This window comes from Heteronotia binoei, chromosome 7, assembly GCF_032191835.1.
Source record: "Heteronotia binoei isolate CCM8104 ecotype False Entrance Well chromosome 7, APGP_CSIRO_Hbin_v1, whole genome shotgun sequence".
In the NCBI taxonomy this organism is placed as follows: Eukaryota; Metazoa; Chordata; class Lepidosauria; order Squamata; family Gekkonidae; genus Heteronotia; species Heteronotia binoei.
In genome coordinates this window covers 49062993-49082257 of record NC_083229.1, presented here as the reverse complement: position 1 = coordinate 49082257, position 19265 = coordinate 49062993, and the positions used below count along the sequence as shown (strand labels likewise).

The 19265-nt window shown below is 39.4% G+C and overlaps 1 protein-coding gene across 1 annotated transcript in view; it reads left to right on the top strand.

The window, feature by feature from the left end:
- Nucleotides 1-16651, top strand: part of ZBTB10 (zinc finger and BTB domain containing 10) — a 37780-nt gene extending 21129 nt beyond the window's left edge. Inside the window, exons 3-5 of the mRNA XM_060243589.1 lie at nucleotides 5197-5334; nucleotides 7730-7902; nucleotides 14041-16651. Coding sequence (XP_060099572.1) covers nucleotides 5197-5334; nucleotides 7730-7902; nucleotides 14041-14346 — 617 coding nt within the window. The 3' untranslated portion in view covers nucleotides 14347-16651. The remainder of the gene's footprint in view (nucleotides 1-5196; nucleotides 5335-7729; nucleotides 7903-14040) is intronic.
- The last annotated feature ends 2614 nt before the right edge of the window (nucleotides 16652-19265 follow it).

The following is a 19265-nucleotide window of genomic DNA, read 5'->3' as shown; positions in this document are numbered from 1 at the left end:
AAATGAAAGGAAATGCTTAGGGGGCAGGCTGTGAAGCTGAAGTAAAATAGTGGTGGTGGGGCAGCAAAGTTCGAGGAGAGAGGAAGCAGGGTGTTCCCCCCCCTCTTCCAACTACAGCTCAGCAAGGATTGGTGGAGCTGAGTGGCAGGCGCTGCCACCACACCAAACAGCAATCATGAGGAGGCTGCTAAGAATTGGGTGCACAGGCCAGTTCTGGCTGCTAGGGCCCCAGCCCAATTGTACCTTTAACTTAGTTTTCCTTAAAATGTGCTGCCACCACGCCAGCCTGAAGCAACTTCTGCAACCCTTCTTCCTTCCACTCATTCCTTTACCCCAGCAGCAGGAGGAGCCAGAAAAGCCACAAGGCGACTGCCCACTGGGCTAAGTGCGACAACGACTGCAGATTTATACCCTGCCCTTCTCTCTGAATCAGAGACTCAGAGCAGTTTACAATCTCCTATATCTTCTCCCCACCACAACAGACACCATGTGAGGAGGGTGGGGCTGAGAGGGCTCTCACAGCAGCTGCCCTTTCAAGGACAACTCCTGTGATAGCTATGGCTAACTCAAGGCCATTCCAGCTGCTGTAAGTGGAGGAGTGGGGAATCAAACCTGGTTCTCCCAAATAAGAGTCCGCACACTTAACCAATGCACCGAACTGGCTCTCTTTGGTGGTGGTGAGCAGAAGAAACGGTTAGAGAATTGCTTAGGGCCAGCGCAGCAGCAGCATAGCACAGCTTAAATTCTCCCTCTCCTCTGTTGCATCTGTTACAAGTGGTATGGGAGGATCTCACTGCTGGCATCATGTGGCTCCGGGTCCCATGATGGGTCACATGATACTAGCAACAAGAGCCATGCTGCCTGATGACGGGGCAGTAGAGGGTGTGGAGCTGCACCACCACCACACTGGCCCAAAACCAGGGTAAGGTGCTACTCAGTGGATTTGGATTTTAGTTTCAATGAGAATAGAGTTGCCATTTGAGTTTTATCCCAGATTATTGTTCCTTTGGCATGATGACTGATGAAAGTTGTGGTTTTGATCACTGTTTCCTCCTGGAGGCAGAAGGTATCCTGATTGAATGAATCATCCATGTGATATTGAGGCAATGCTATCTTCCTGTTGCTTTTTCCAAGGATTGGGGGGGTTGGAATCTCCACTCAGTTTGTCTCTTATGACTGGTAGAGTGCAAGATTTGGAAAGTGGTCCAAGGTACTCTCTTTGAATCTGGCTTTTCCTTCTATATCTTGATTTGTATTTTTCTATCTGCTGGGACATGGGTGCCCTTTAAACAAAAAAGGTGTATATTATTCATCCTACCCAGGGTGGCTGATATATGAAATGACTAGCTGAAGTGGATGTTTTAATCTGAGAGGGCTTGAAGGTGCTGCTGAAGCACAAATGAAGAGGAGGAAGCATGTCTCTCTGGTGGCTTTTTGGAACAGAGTCCCTTCAGAGGGATGTTAATCTGTTCCAGTGTTTGCCAATTAGCATAGAGTTGCAAGAGAAGGGAAGTGGTCAGCTTAAATGCTTATAGATCCTGCTGTTTTGGACAGCCTTAGGCAAGGACTGGGCCTGACTACTCTGCTGAAGCACAAATATGCTTCAGGAATATGAAATAGACTTCTGCAGTACCATTGAGTCAAAGGCATCCTCATATGGTCACAAAGTCTTATATGTTACTATAGTTCAGTGAGCTACATGGTAAGATGGCAAGGATAAATTAGCGGCCCTCACTGCATCTGCACAGTCCTATCCACCTGAACTACTTTTAGTGGTTAAAATTTATTATATCTTGATCCTTTATGATCTGTAGCTCAGAACCTTCAGTAGGTTTGTAATGATTTGAATTTATATATGTCTGTTCCTTTAATTGTTAGTAAGTTGCAGTAGAGAAAGGGATTAAAGAGGGGAGTGAGTGAGCTGATTGATAAATGACTGAATGTGGGCAGAGCTAAGGAGTATGCATAGAGAGAGAAGTCAGTTGCCAGTTATTTCTCAGCAGAGTAACAGCAGTTAATACTCAGTCGTGAAGCAGTTTTCTGATTAGAATCCCACACAAATGCTGTGAAAGATTCTAGAGAAGAAAAGTAGAGTACTTTAGAGGACATATTAGGGGCTAGATAGAGAGCAAAACCTAATACGGTCAGAGTATTATAGGAGTGTAGGAGACAGAAGCTGTCAGAAAGTTGAGTTAGGAAGAAAAAGAAGGATTTGAGAGTGGGGAGTGTTTGCAAAAGAGCGACGTTTCAATCAGAAGTAATTATTATTCACTGGAGCATTAAACTATAAACCTCTTGAAACCATAAGAGTCTCATCCTCAGGGCCACGTAGTCCAACAAAGAAGCCTTAAATCTTGTGCTCAATTAAGTGGGGAACATTAAATAAAGTTTTTGGAATTAAATTCCTGGTGGCAGCATTACATACTTGTGATGTGTTGGCTTAGCATTGGGATACAACATTCTGAGGAAAGGAAAATTATTATAAGTGGAATAAAACATTCTGAAGTGAAGGACTTGTCCCAAAAGGAATAGAATGTCCTGGGAGGAAAGAAAGCTGAGAGAGGTGTTTTGAGGGGACAGATATTTGATGAAATTTAATGTATGTTTGAATTACGTGAGGGGAAAAGAATTGTTATAAAAGAAAGAACATAATCTTGTGAAGTTTAGTAAAAATTGTAAAAGAAAATACAATTAAGAGATAAACATGGCAAGAGTTTCTAGGAATGAAGGAGGCTGATTCAAAAGTGCAAAGAATTAAATTTGCCTCATGAGGGGGAAAGTGTAGAAGAACTAAGAATTATACTGATACAAAGTAGTGCTGAGGCTAGTAGAACTACAGCTGAGAGAAACCCTGAAGTTATGTGTATGTCATGTAATGACTACTATTTTTGACCTGCAACCTTTGTGGCTGGTCCTGGTCACTGAGAAGAAATTAGTACTCTAGATGATAACTAACCTTGTTGAGGGATGGTGTAACCTCAGTTAATTTAAAGGAAGCCAAGAGAACTAGTCTTGCATTGCTAGTTTCTAGTCTAACATTCGTTGGGTAGGCATTGAGTAAGCTTTAGGTGTTCTTGAATTAACAGATGACCTACATCTAATGTTGTTTCAGTCTTGTGTTTGGTATTGTAATTTCCTTGGTTATTCTGGTTGACTAACTATAGTAGGATAGTCAACCATAATAACCCAAAAATTACTCTATTAGAATAATCAACCAGAATTACTAAGGAAATTACAGTACCAAACCCAGTTCTGTATTATTGCCTTCTCTCTTTCCCTGACTCCCTGCCTGTCTCAGATGTGGAAGAAGGAAGGTTCAGTAATGGCTGGCATCCACTCATTCCTCTGTAACCCATTAACAAGGTGGTCAATTCTCATCAGCGGGGAAAAGAAGCCACCAAATCCTGTATACTCCTATATATACACTTTTTGCTGCAGCAGTTTTAAGTAAGGACAGGACAGTATGTAAAATGATGTAGAAATGTGTATTTTGCTGTACTATTAAAATGTACACTGTATTTGAGTTAACAGTGTAGTCTAGCTGTGTACACGGTAAAAGGATTTATTTGCCATTGGTAATTAAATTTGGGGAGGGGAGTAAATGGGATGAACACCTATGAGTAAGCACCCTCTGTTTTATAAATATTCTTGCATATATTTATGCATAGAAAAACAGATCAGTGTACAGCTGTCAGTGATACCAGTTGTATCCCAGTGCATTAGACCAGCACACATAACTAATCTTAATAGTTTGATGTGTGTGTTGATAAATGGGTGATTCATAGTGTGCACATAAGATCAAAAGATTAAAAATAAATCCTCTGGTAGTGATCATAATATCCTGTATTAAGTAACACTTTTGAAAACTCTATCCTGAATGTCTCATTAAGGATGGTAGTGAATATTAGACTGAACTGCTTATTAATGGGAATTTATATAGTGCCTGTTCTATAAGTGCAGAGTATTTTACATTGGCTTCTTTCATTTGTCCCTGCCATTAAAATGAGTTGTGGGTCACAGTTTGCAGTTCTGCCTGCTGTTGATTGTCATGCCTTCATCAGTTCTCCTAGTCAATGGGTAATCCTTTTTGGAATCCATATGCTTAGTCACTGTTGGTTTAGTGCCATCATGGCAGGAGGGAGAAGGAAATAAGCCAAGCCTTGCGTAGAAAATATTGCTTGGCCTGGCTTTGGGTGTCAGAGAAAAATGGGAAAGAAACTCAGGTACATGAACAAAGGCAGAAACTCAGTTCATGATTTTACCCACACTAGGCAGTGTATTTGCATATGTAGATTTGTAGAATATTGCATCAGCTGAAGCTTTCAAAAGTACTGCTTTTTGAGAGTACTAATAGCAGGTTTGCTAGGACAGCAATAAACAAGTTGACTTGTATGCCTCAACTGTGCCTGCTGCTCCTACACGGTTTCAGTTGAACTAACCTGTTTCCTGGGATCATTGGTAGATGGGACATTAACTGATGATGACAGTGAAAATATATAACATTGATGAGATCTGGGATATAGCTCAAGATGGGTAGCAATGTTAGTCTGTCTTTAGCAACAGAAAAGAGTAAGAATCCAGTAGCACCTTAAAGACTAACAAAATTTGTGGTAGCTATAAGCTTCAGTTATCTGAAGAAGTGAGGAGTGACTCATGAAAGCTCATACCCTACCACAAAATCGTTAGTCTTTAAGGTGCTACTGGACTCTTACTCTTTTCTATCTGGGATATAGTTAGAGTAGTTGGGTCTTAAGAGAATTGTTAAGACTGCTGAGTTCAGGTACTGTAATTTGATTGCCAGGCTCCTTGTTATTCTTGCCAAAGTACCCAGTGCATACCTGCTTCCTCACTATGTCTAGATTCATCTGCCATTCTTCTAGAATAGGTTTTTCATTGGTGTGACTATTTGGGTCCTATTTCACCTGGGTAGAGAATTGTTAGAGTAGCTGTGTTCACCTTTCTAAGGATCATGTCAGCAGATATCAGATCCTGGTCACTGATTTTCTGATTTTCTGTTGCATGCATGGATTGCTAATGGATGTGTGTGTTAGCCAGCAGTGATAGTGGGTAGAGTACCTTTAGCCTGAAGTTATGGCTTAACTCATAATCATGTCTCTCTCACATGGAAATAGGTTATTTGTTTGGCTTAAGTAGATAACTTTTTCTACATTACTTTTCCATAACCTCTTCTGACAGGTACTTCTAATGATTTCAAGTTTGGAATGTTTCCTGCTATCTCAAATGATTTCAAGTTTGGATTGTTGCCAGGTACTTCAAATGATTTCAAATATGGATTGTTACCTGAATCTTGGCCAAAGGAAACCTGGGAAAATGGCAAGTAACTTTCATAAATATTCATGTTTGCCTCTTTTCATAAGATGTCTATTGTGACTTCTGTGTGCAAAGATAATGACTGTTAGACTTCTTAAGAGAGCCAGTATGGTGTAGTGGTTAAGTGTTCATACTCTTATCTGGGAGAATCAGGTTTGATATCCCACTCCTCCATTTGCAGCTGCTGAAATGGCCTTGGGTCAGCCATTGCTCTCGAAAGGGCAGCTTCTGTGAGAGCTCTCTTATCTCCACCTACCTCACAGGGTATCTGTTGTGAGGGAAGATGATAAAGGAGATTGTAAGCCGCTCTGACTCAGAGAGAAGGGTGGGGTATAAATCTGCAGTCGTCTTAAAAATCAGTTGCTGACAGTTGGTCTAAGAAATTGTTTTAATTGCTACACAAGAGCAAATTTCTTGTTTAAGCATCCTGATAAAGTACAGTTTACATAGTTTATTTAAAGTAACAAAGATGTGATCTGGTTAGATGTGCTTTAAATTTTGCGGTATTCTTAAAGCTGCATAACAGCTATTGATCTATTAGTTATTTGTAGTTTTCACTACATTGCACTGTGTGGGCTTTTGGACACATTTAAAATGGAAGTTGACCTTGATTTAGAGCACGGATTCACATACTTTGCTGAAGTAATTGTGTCTCAATAAACACAAGCATCCAGTTGAAAATATACAGAAGGATGTGTCATGTGATTTACCAAGTAATAGTGTTGTATTTCCAGGATGTATTTGGTTGGATAGTATATTGTAGAGTTGAGAATAAGAAAGACAGTCTATGTTCCTTCAATTTTTTTCCCCTACTGAGTGAAGCAGTTCACATCCTGAGCTTATAACTTCTGTAATTTTAAAATGGGCAATGCAATATGGATCCAGATTGCTGCTGAGCAGGGCTTCCTGTGTTATTGAGAAGCCACTCAATATGCAGCTTAGGGGGGACACTGAAGACAGTAGTAAAAATATTGATGCTAGCCGCTGATATGCTGGGTTTGATTTTTCAAGTTCTTTTTGTTGGCACAAGCATGTTCCTCTAATTGTGTTAAAACACTGTTTGCAACAGAAGTATATATCCAAGGAACAGAATAATAGGATTCAACCTCTTCCATGAATGTCACAAACGTAGATTTTGCAGCAAAGTTATTCTTAAAGTGCTAGTTGTGTCTCTGTTGATAACTATAAATGACATACCATAGCAGCAATTAATCCCTGTATAGTGGTCATACAAGGATTCCTGTCAGTGTTTTGGGGCATGTTTGCTACATGTGGAAACTTTTAAAGTTTTTGCCTGGTTCAGATCAGCTGAATTTAATCATGAACAAACACAATGTGTTGTATGTTGCTGAAACCCAAAGCATTCTTTATGTGCGGATGTAAATAGCCTGTGATGCTGGTTTTATATGGTATACATGGTATACATCTATTCCAAGTCCCTTGTTCTCTATACTTGGTGTCTAAAGCAGAGGTTTCCAGAAATTTAAAATTAAATAATGTTAACAAAAGAAGTCTGTGCACCATGTTCAAGCTTGGTCCACCTACAAGGACTGTGGTTTGTCTGTTTCATATTTCAAATTTGGCCCAAATAAAGTGATCCCCCCCCCCAGCACAACAGTTCTGACAACTATAGTTAGACTATGTTTGCATATGTGAAGTAAAAATTTTTCCACACAGTAGCACTAGAAAATTTTTTACTCCATCTCACTAACATAAAGTCCAGAATGAACCAGAAAGCATTTATGTGCCACATTAACACAGAGCACAACTGTGTTAATGTGGCACATAATTTCTGTGAATATACTTTTAAAAGATATTTTTATGTGTGTGTGTAAATTCATAAAAAATTATATATATATCATTAATGGATAGCCCATGATCAGAAGCATCACGTGAATCCATTAACTGTTTTGACGTGATCTCTTCAGACATTTTGATAAGGCTTTGAAGATGAGGTTTTAAAAACTGATATTAAAATATCAAATACTGTTATGTATTTGATGATGAATATCAGCATACTAAGAAATACTTAGACCTAAATGCAATCAATGCCTAAAACATCGTTCCATCCTAGAAACTTCATGGTTCTTCTCATTAATAGCATCCATCCAGTCAAATATAAAAACTAACCTGCATAGCTTTTGCAAGCTGAATTAATCTTCATAGAGCAGTTGAGCAAGTGAGCTTATTTTTACATGTTTAAGATTTTTATAAACAATCTCATGCTCCGACAAAGCAGAGAACCAAATTGAGATTTGTTTGCTTATTAAAAATGCATGCTCTTAATTACAAAAGCGATAATAATAAGTGAGTGCAATATTTATTAATAGCAAAATATTTAATAAATTATGTGGATTTCATTTGTCTTCATGCTAAACTAGTTGTGTTTTGATTTTAGGTGACTCATCCTTAATCATGAACAAACTGAAGTGTCCACACTGTAACTACGTAGCCAAATACAGAAGAACACTAAAGAGACACTTGCTCATTCATACAGGAGTGAGATCTTTCAGCTGTGATATTTGTGGAAAGCTGTTTACTCGTAGAGAGCATGTGAAGAGACATTCCTTGGTATGTAACATCCTACAATTACTACACTGATCAGTAGAAAAGAGTTTGGTATGGATAGTGAATCAATAATAGTTTTGAACCATTGTTAAATTACTTTGTGGATTGTCACAACTTTGATTTTTTTTTTCTTAGATTGTATTAGCTTTCATCCCAGAATATCTGCAGGTAGCCTCAATGGTTGAACTTCAGAACCACTTCAGAATTATCTGTGTGTCTTAACATGCACACGCCTGTAAATATCTCTAGAGATGTAAATTGAAGAAATTTTTAAAAAATTTTTTAAAAATTGGGGTGGTGGTGGTGAAGAATTGAAATATATGCAGTACTACCCTATCTTAGCTCTAAATGTGGGATCCATTCTTAGCAGCACTTTGCTCTTTCCTGATAGAGTACCTAAATTCTAAGACGCTTCTGGCTGAATCAGTCAAACAGAACCTACATTCTGAACTATTGGAATTCCTTACAGAAAGGTGGTTGTATAAGAGCTGATACAACTATGTGTAGCCTACAGAAAGGGAATCTGTAAGTGACTGGATGGTTGACCTGGGCAACTGCTTTAAGAAACTAGATTATATAAGGGTGTCTGGTGATCAGATATCCATCTACCTGTGGAACAGCTCTCACCAAGGCTCCATCTGTTGTGCAGCATTCAATTTTTGGTCAGCCCTCAGTTTTTGGTCAACATCATCATGCAAGAATTCTAGAATTTGGTGTAACGTTGGGCTGAATGCATCTGGATGGTATTGCTTGCACCACTTAGCACATGCCTTCCCAGAGGAGGTGTTAGTTAATACATTCTAGAAGCAGAATTTTTTCTAGAGGAAAGCATAGTGTTTGTGACTGTTGCAAAATAGCCTAGTCCCAGTAGTTTTTTCCATTTCAATTTCAGTGCAGCCAAGGTGTAGCCTTGCTAAGTCTGGGTGCCACGATAGCCAATATTGAAGCATGTCCTAGCATCTTCTATTAAAAAACTCCACTATTGCTGAAACCTACATACGCATGACCAATTGGGGGCTGTGGCCAAAGGGATATCAGGACTTCTGTTTGCTCTATTTCTGGAATCTGGAGAAAAACCTGTTTGATGTTCACCTTCCACTTTGCACGGTTCTCTTGTGCATGTCTCCCCTGACAGAGTGCTCTCCACCCTTTCAGGCTTGCATCTGTAAACACCTGGATTATTCTGAGCTTTATGTATTCATTGCCCTTGGACAGGCAACTAAATCCCCCAGACAGGATCCTGTTGTAGCAGGTAGTTGAATTCTAAAGGGACAGCTACCTTTTGAAGAATCTGTAACTGAGAGTCTTAGGAACCGCTGGGCAGGCAGGAATGAAACCTTGCCCAAGGAACTGTGTCCAAACAGGCAATAATCAGACCCCTGTTTGAGGAATCTTTACTGCTTCCTCATCTAAATGATATGAGAGAAGGTGGGGAACATGATCTGGAAGAGGATCTTGAACAGTATATTTTCTGGCTCCTGCAGGCTGCTCTTACAGAGACCTAGACTCCTCCAACATTGCTTGCTATTGCCAGCTCCAAGGGATAGTCTAATTGTGTGGCATGTTCTTCTCACCACCCCTGCTGATCTGCTGTTGGTAACTTATCTGCAAGACTGTGCCTGCTTGACTGCCCGAAGGGAATAGTCCCTTCCTCCAGTTTTGGGAAAGAGATAAGGGTCCCCATCTTCCTTGGAGATGAAGTCATCTGAGGCTTTGTTGAAATTCTCTTAAAACCTCCAGTTTGGTGTAATTAAATATGTGGACTCTTATCTGGGATAACTGGGTTTGATCCCCCACTCCTTCACATGCACCTGCTGATGTGACCTTGAGTCAGTTACAAGTTCTCACATAATTCTTTCTCTCGAGCAGTTTCTGTTAGAGCTCTCTCAGCTTCACCTGTCTCACAGGGTGTCTGCTGTGGAGAGGGGGAAGGGAAAGGAGATTGTAATGCCATTCTGAGACTCCTTTGGTAGGATATAAATCCAGCTTCTTCTCCATTGTCACAGCTGCACCACTCTTAGGAGGGAGAAAAGTAGGCAAAATAGGAAGAAAGAACATACAGAAGGAAGAAATAAGAAGGAACAGAGATATTTAGAATCTCTTTCTGAGTTGTAGGAGCCTTGTTGAGCACTTCCTACTAAAAGCCTGCAGGAAATGAACTGAGGAAATAGGTGACTCTGACCAGGAGACAGGAAGTCTAGAAGAATTTTAGTCCTGATTCCTTGATGGACAAGTGGGAATCATCTATGTCAAAGATGCCTTCCCCCACATATTAAAAAAGAGTACTGGTTGTGATAGTGAGTTTTCATTAAGATGGTATAAATATTGTGTTACTGCTAAAAGGCTGCTTTAGTTTGGGAATCACCAACATTTTCACTAGTGAGAGCTACTGAGTAAAGAAAAATATCCCAGACTGCTCTCCTCTCCCTGGCATCTTACCATGTTTTTTTCTGTCCTGGAAATAGGGCAGAGAAAATGTGCCAGAAGTGAAGCTATCTTCTAAGCAGCACAGAGCAAAGTGCTTTGTAAAACTTTTCCCCCCATCCCCAAGCACATCTTTTTGCAATCTTTTCTAAGGGCTACAAATGTTACTGTGCAGAAGCCAGTAGCTTCCAAACTACCTATTGGAGACTCTTGATAGAAAAAGATAGGAGTTGCTTAGAAACAAGAATTTGGAAGTGTAAGAACTGATGGCCTTTAGCTACTTAAAACACAGGCCAAAACCTCAGGCATGCTAAAATCTAACACAGGTCCACACATACCAAAGTAATTGCTTGAAAGTTAGTTGGTATTAGAGGGGTTTTTTTTGGCTCTGTCCTTTTCAGATTAAAATGCACTGTGCCCTAAAATATATTTTGGTGGAACTTTGATGTTCTTGCCTCTTTTGTTCTGCAACTGGTACTTCATTGTGTCCTCTCTCTGCTCTACATTAATTGCAAGTGTACATTGAGCCTGCAATTTGTGTCAGATTTATACAGCACATGTATTTATGTTTTGACTAGGAATAAGGCCCATTGTGAATAAAAATACAATGAGCTCTAGAAAGAAACTCTGGGCAAATGCCCTCCTTGCTGTTTACCCACCCAAATGAAGGCATTCATTCTCTCTCCTCCCACCCCCCTGGGGAGCTGATCTCTGCCATCTGGAGAGCAGTTGTAATTCTGAATGTTCTCTACCCCTCACCTGGAGATTGGCAACAATGGTTCCCCAGGAGGGAATGACTGGTTTGGAGGGTGAAGTCTATGGCATTGTACTTGTCTGAGGTCCCACCCCTCCTCAAACTTCACCCTCTTCAGGCTCCACCCCTTAAATCTCCAGGAATTTCCTAACTTGAAGTTAGCAACCCAATCTCCTCTTTATTTGCCCTCTGAGTTCAGCTTTCCATTGCCTCCCCCCTTCCTTCAGTCTCTACATAGAAAAAGAACAGTCTTTCTCCACAGTGAGGGGGGGGGAAGCAGCTTACATCATTCTCCTCTTCCCCCTGTGAACTGCTCAGGAACCTTGTGAGGTAAGTTAGGCTGAAAGTCTGTGACTGGTCCGAAATCATCCATTCAGCTTCCACAGCAAGGGTCTGGCAGACCCTGCTCTGAAGCCCGAACTTTTATGCCCTTCTCAAACTCTATGACAGAATATCCAGGGATTTCCCACCAACCTGAAACTGGCAATCCTAGACAGGATTGGCCCCAATAAGTTCTTCCTCAATGACCTTTAGTGGTGCCTTTCAGACCAACAGTCTCTCTCTGATGATGTTGTTGGTCTTAAGCACAAGAGTTCAATCTCTCTTTCTCTCACCCTCTCTTGCTTTCCCTCCCTTCTTCTCTGTATGTGGTCTGCTGCCAGGAGACACAATTCCTCCCCAAATCTCTGGCTTGGTTCCCCTTCCAGAGGAGCTCTCAGGCAATCAAAGGAAGGCTTTCTCTGGCAATTTCCCTCCTCCCTTCCTCAGCCAATCAAGGGAAGGGTTTCTTTCTCTCCTGCAAAGCAGTGTGACAGGCGGCTCAGCCAGTGGGAGAGTAGGGAGGGACAGCAACTGCCAGAGCCAGTGTTGGTTACTGACAGAATCAGCTTGGCTAGCTAGCAACTGTCACTTAGGCTGGAGAGAGGAGTGGACTCAACCAATGGCACGCAAGTAGTCTTGATTGATAGTTTGACAGGCCAAAGGTAGATGAATGTTTGCTCCTTCTAACCTTTGGAATAATTGAGTTGGCTTTAGTGGAGCTAAAATATCAGCTGTGGGGGTGTGCATTTGGAACCACCCAAGCTGAAAATCTACTGGAAAAATGCCTTTCCAGTATTTTCAGGGAGATTTTCACATCCCAAATATATATGGATTTTCTCAAGACCCCCCCCCCAAAAAAAAAAAAAATCACAGGTATATTTGGGGATTACCAGGCAGATTTGAAAACAGAAGAGATGGGAGCAGATTGCTCCCATGTCTCAGCTGCTTGTTGAGCGTCTACTGCAGTCACTTTAAAGTTTAAAGGGACTACAGAAGACAGGATCAGCTGTGCTGGTGAACAGCAGACTATTCCTGCCAGCTCAGGAATAATGTGCTTCATGGGGCTCGCTTCTCTTAAAACCCAGATTAGACTAGAATACAAGAGAAGCGAGCCCAGAGATGATTAGCTGTGCACACGAAGAACAGATTATTTCCCCACTGGATCAGCTTTGTGCTGGTTTAAAAAAAACCCTGGTATTTTTCTTCTTGGGTCTACTGGTATTGGGAGCTGAGATTTTTTTGGAAATCCTGAAATTTTTTCAGGTCCAGTAGGCCCAAACTGGAAAATACCGGTTAAGATAATATTGCACATCCCTAATCACCAGTGTTCCAGAAATAGAATAGTTGATTGATTGATTGATTGATTGATTTACTTATTTATTTATTTATTAGTGCATTTCTATTCCGCTCGTAAGGCTCAGGGCAGAGTACAACATATGATAACACAATAAAATACAATAAAAACATTCTATAAGCAAACAAATCAACAGCATTCAGAAAATTTACCATAATCACATATTTGTTTCTTTGTCGTTACTTCACTGTTGAGCTATAAAGAATTTTTACTTCAGAGGTAATATATTGCTGTAAACCTACCTGGAATGTTGCTGTTTCCATAGGAATACTCCCTTGGTCAGATAGCAAACCTAACTTGCTGAGGGTATAAGCTCTCTGAACCGTTTACATCAAATGTACAATCAAAATGGCTGGGATGTAATGCTGCCCTAAGCCTGCCTTGGCAGGAAGGGTGGGGGAATACATTGAATAAATAAATAAATATAATGATAAACTGGAACTTCTCACAGAGTGTTCATTCAGTTGCACATGTTTACCACTGGTAATATTTGAAATAGACTGTAGATATGTGTTATCTTTACCCACTGATCTATGTTGATGGGCACAATACTTGTCAAGTTCTTGTTTCTCAAAAGTTTCATGGTGAGAAATGTGGTGTAATGCATTCATTGAATGTCTTATCAATGCTGATTCAGCTTCCAGTGTAGTGTCTTTATCCCGTGAATACATTATTGTGATACAGAACATGTTTCAGGTTCTCCAGCTACTAGAATTAGAAACATAGAGGTTAGAAGCATTTCTGGTAGCTTTAGGAAGGGTGCCTGTATGTCTGTGCTTTCAGTACCCAGGAAGAGATACTTTTCATGCTTGATGTTTCAGCACCTCTAATAGAAATTTTCATCAATATTCCATTATTCTTTCTACTTCCTTGTACTCCTATTATTATGAGCCGTGGTTAACTAATTAATATCAGCCTCGCAGCTATCTTGTTAGCATTTATCCCTTAAAAATTTGTATTTCTTCAGTGACACTTCATTTTTTAATTTTTTTTTTACTGTTATAAAACAAGGTCTATGACAGCTGTACAAGTCAGCATATTTAAGAAACTAGGCCTGTATAAGTGCTGCAAAAGCTTTTCTTGCTGAGACCAGGAGCTTCATCTAACAAAGCCAACCACTTGCATGTTTTCATTACTTGGTAAAACAAGGAAACAAAGTTCCAAGATAAACAGTTTAGAACTGGGACTATTGAAAGAGTACTCAGGATTGCTAGCAGTAGTCAAGCAAACTTACTAAGCAATAGAGCTGGAAAAAAATCTGCTGACTTTATTGTTCCTTCTTTTTTAGGTTCACAAAAAGGATAAAAAGTACAAATGTATGGTATGCAAGAAGATATTCATGCTAGCAGCCAGTGTTGGAATAAGACATGGATCTCGACGTTACGGTGTTTGTGTTGACTGTGCAGATAAATCTCAATCAGGAGGGCAAGAGGGAGTAGACCAGGTTCAGGACACAGATTTTCCAAGAGATGAAGAGTTTGAGGAAAATGAAGTAGGAGAGGCTGATGAAGAACTGCCCGATGATGTGGAAGAACAAAATGACCAGACCCGATGGGATGAATCTGGGGAAATCTGTGTGCCTTTAGAAGACTGATAGGGCATAATGGCCTTCTGAATGCTTTATTTGGACATCATATGGATTGACCATGTAGATTTCTTGACTGAAGGCTTGGAAACATGGTACAGGCTGGATGGAAGTTACATTGCTGTGAAAATTGTAGGGTCAAAGCCTTATAGCAAAAAAGGATTATTAATTTTTTAAAGATATTTGCACAGGACTGTATAGCATACAGCCATTGGGTTGGATTATAGAGTCCTCACATCTACAGTCAATTATCAAAAGAAAAAATGTATTTTTATTATTTATAGGATATAGCTATTTGGTTCCTATTAAAGCATAGTAAAAACTGTGCTTGTGTTACACATTCATGTGTCCTTTAACATGAATGAAGCAAATTGCAATCTTGTTTAGAAATACAGAGATGGCTCCCTCAGATCCAATCATAGTTCACGAACAAATGTGGCTGATTTGGACTAGTGACTTCTGTTTCCTGAAAGTGGGCTTTGCCACACATCCCTTGCCTCCCCCTCAAAATATCAGCATCTTGATGAAACTGATCTATGTTACCTGGCTGTTGGTCAGGAAGTGGTTTCTCTTCCAGCTCCTGGAGAATTTAATCAATGATATTTAATTTACTAATTTCCTTGGTTTTGATATTGTGAGTTTGCAAAAAGCTACTACTTTTGCACCAAATACACAATAATGACTTAGATTACAAGGAGGGTTGTGATTGGAATGAAAGTAATTTTCTCCTTGCCACTTAAATATTTTATATTAGACACTTTCTGGCATGGCTACCCATGTTATTAATTTATGTTATGTTAGCACTATTCCTATTGGGTTATCCTTTTTATTCACTACTGTATACCTCAGTCCATCACAAAGCTTAGAGTCCTAGATTCTGAGGAAGAGTGTCATAGAAAAGTAAATGTCATCAGACTTTTAAAAATTTGATTTAAATAGTTCAACCTCAGTTGTTTGCTTTTGCCTAGTTCTGTTATGTGGAAAAAAATAGACAAGGCTGTCTCTTTTTTTTCTTGTGCCCCATTGCTCTTCATTAAAGTGAACACAAAATAAGCCGTTGCTTCTCTCCTACTTTGGGGGTTCTTTTATATACCAAACAAATTAACATTAACTTGGCAGCTTTATTTGCTGGAACCTTTTTCAAAATAATCTTGGTATTTGTTAGTATAATTGATAGACCTATTTATCCCCAACGCTCTTTGCTTGTTTTTGGATGAGATGTTGAAACTTGAATTTTTGTAGCCATAAATCTTTTCTAAACTTGTTATATTGTACCAATGATTTCAGGCCTTTTTTCTGAGGGAAGGGAGGGTATTGCACCTTTTTATGCTTAGAATTCTCAACTTCATCTAGTCTGAATGCAAATGAACTACTTGAACTTGAGTCATTGCGTTCAATATACTATGTCACAATGAATAAATATGCACAGCATTTATCATAACACAGCTAGGCCAGTGTGACAGTACTGTATAATAATTTGAGGGGGCACCATATTTGAGTTTTAACTTTAAAATGAGTATATTTTCCTATTTTATATTGGTAACTAAATTATGGTAGTTGTGTGGTAAACTTAATTGCTTTGACAGATAGAATCTTAATGGTGCTCATCTGATCAAAGTTGATATTATATATATATATATATATTATATTATATTTAAAGAGACAGCTTTATTATCCCTTATTTCATTACAACAATGGCTTAATGTTAGACACTGTTTCTGCAGGATGAAACAGAGATACTGAATTATATGGGTATTAAATTGTAACCTTTTCTATCCAAATGCTTCATTGGTAGATTCCACATCACTGTAAACGTGACAGCTGGGTAGTTCTTGGGTCTTTTTAAAAAAAACTGAATACATCTTATTCTCGTTCTAGAATGAAATGAGTAATGTGTAATTCTGGTGGGGTCCAAAGTAGAAAATAGTGGGGAAAGATAATATGAATGGGAAGTATTTTAAACGTTAAGTAAATGTTCTGCTCTGTGAATATGTAAGTTATAGTATAAAGGTTCTTCCACCCCATTCCCCCCCTTAAAATAGTTTGATTGGTAGACCTGCCTATCTATATCTATATATATCTATACAGATATATATAAAAATCTGAAATTCACCTAAATCTGCTTTATTAGAATATACTGCTCTGATGCTTAAACTGGACCTGGCTTTACATTCTTAATGTATTTTACTTTTTCTCTTGAAACTGAATCTCCTTTTGCTACTTAAATCATTTATGTATATCTGGTAAATTATGACCAAATTTGTTGTTAGATTGCATACAGTAAATTGAAATATACACTTGGTACACTACAGAATTGTTGTGCTTTTTGTTTGGGTTATATTTGCAAAGAAATCTTATAGAAGTGCTTATCCTTCAGTGGACCTTGGATATTGGTAGGTCTGAATTTTGAAAGTTTCCAGCTTTATTTGTCTAGCTGTAGCTGCGGGATTTTTAGCTATTTCAAACATAATGCTGATTCACCCGGATTATATTACTGGAATACAACAAAATCATGAGCAATTAACAGGCCATGTATTTTTTTTTCCTGGTCAAGTCAACTGTCTGGCAGTCCATAGAAGACCTTCTGATCATTTTAAACTTTGAAAAAATGTTTTGATGCTACTGATTTTATAAGAAAAGGTAGGAATTTATTTCAGAGAAATATCAGCTTTGAGATTCTTGGCATGCTTGAATTATGCATCCTAGTTATTCTTGCATATGCACTTGTATTTTAAAATTCTTGCAGTTCTTGGGTCTACTGGACAGGAAGCTGAAGGGACTTCCTAATGGCCATTTGGTAGCAGATACCTCATATCCAATTCTTCTGCAGAAAAAACAGGTAGAATATACCAGTCAGTGGAGTCCCTCATGTAGAAGTTGTGATTTAATGGCAGAATTATATGCAATGTGTAAAGAAGGTACCAGAGTCGGTCCTTGTCTCTTTGAGTTAATGCATATTGGGTAATAGAGAGCCTGCCTAGAATCATGAAGAGTTGCATGGAATTCATTATTTATAACTTAATGAGGATATAAAATTGTACCATTTGGCATATTTATGGAATTTACAGGTGTAAGTATCTTTTTCTATTTAAAAAGTTGCAAATAGGTATATGAGGAAAAAATGCAAACTGCTGCACCTTATGCTACCATAGCATATGTATCTTCAATTTTTGCCTTATGAGAAATAGGAAGAATTAAAAGTTGAAGGTAGAAAACAATTTCTGTAGATAAGAAAAAGTGTATTATTTTGCCTAAATATCTGTTATAGCCACAATGCTACCTACTGGACTGGAGGCATTTTTTTGATATTATGCTAAAAACTTTGTAATATTGTAAACATTAAACTCTTTATGTATTATTATGAAACCCATAGCATATTAACTAGGGATGGACATGAATCAGGAAAACTGAGGTTCATTTTGGTTCATGGGGCCACATGAACCACAGACCTTCCCATTTACTGAACCAGTTCTTGAGGTTTGTGATGTGGAATGCCCCCTCTGCGACTAGAGACATCATAACTCACAGTGAGTCTCCAGCTGACTCTTACACCTGCCTTCATGTTTGGTAAGGATTGGATTTAGAGTGGCCAAAGTACAGCCCCCCCCCCCACAAGCAGGTGCCCCCAGGAAAGTGATCACTGAGGAAATCGGGTTCAGGAGTGTGTTGAATGGGTCCATCCGCAAGCTAGAGGCATTAAACTTGCAATGGACTTCCACAGGATGCCCCTCTACCTGCCCTCCAGGTTTGGTGAGGATTGGCTTTGAGGGGTGTAGTAGCAGCTTCCCAAAGTAGGTGCCCCCCAGGAAAGTGCTCTCTTGGAAATAACTCACAGCCACAGATCCAGGAGCCTATAGAATGGAATCCCCCACAAGCCAGAAGCCCCTTTGGAGGGGCCACTGTTGGTGTTCCCTGGGCTGCAAAAGTCCATTCCCCACCCCCCATTCCTTTGACAATCGTAATTGATCTGCACTAGTGTGTCAGCTGTGGATGCGACCAACATGAATGAACGGCCTGAACCTCATGGAGAGTTGTGGGAGGCTCACAAACTACGAACCAGGTAATTTTCATCACAAATTTAGCTTGTGAGCTGATTCATGCCCATTCCTAATATTAACTTGCCAAATTTACATTTAAACCAAAAAACCTTGAAAAGATTGTATATGTCTATAGTATAAGAGGTTTTTTAATTCCAAAAATTTCTGACTTTTTCCATTGGAGAAATTAAGAAAGTTCTCTGACTTATTCATGCTATATATTTTGAAGGTTAAAAATCTTTAAGAAGCTTTTTACACATTCTAAAAGAGAAAATATTTCATAGGAATTTTTCTTCAGTTACCCCCAAATTTCCATGTTTTCCCCCTGGGCTCTCCCATGTCTATATATAGGGCATCCTCATGTGCTCACAAGTCTCATGATTAAAACCAAGTTTAAGGATGTGTTTCTTGCTTGCCTTCTTCCAGTGGGATTGCATGCACCATTCATTGAGGGTCTGGTGAAAGTTTATTGGATTGATCAGGCGTAACAAGAAAATAAGTGGGAAACTGTCACAGCCTATCAAAGCCTAAGATGAGAAAACAGCTAGGTTTGAGTCCAGAAGCACCTTGGAGACCAGCAAGATATAAGCTTTCAAGAATCAGTGCTTCCTTTGTTAGATACCAGGTATCTGGCAAAGGGAACACTGGCTCTCAAAAGCTTATACTCTGAAAACCTTGTTGGTCTCCAAGGTTCCACTGGACTTAAATCTAGCCATTCTACTGGAGACCACTACAGCCACTCTCTGAAACTATGAAGGATGGCAGGATTTAAATGTGTGTAGTAAGAATCGCTGATTGCACTGTTTATAGTTTCCTTCCTGCCATCAAGGGTTCTATAGCTCTTTCAGTTAGAAGACTTTATAATGCTGTTTTCAAATTAGCGAGTGGTCA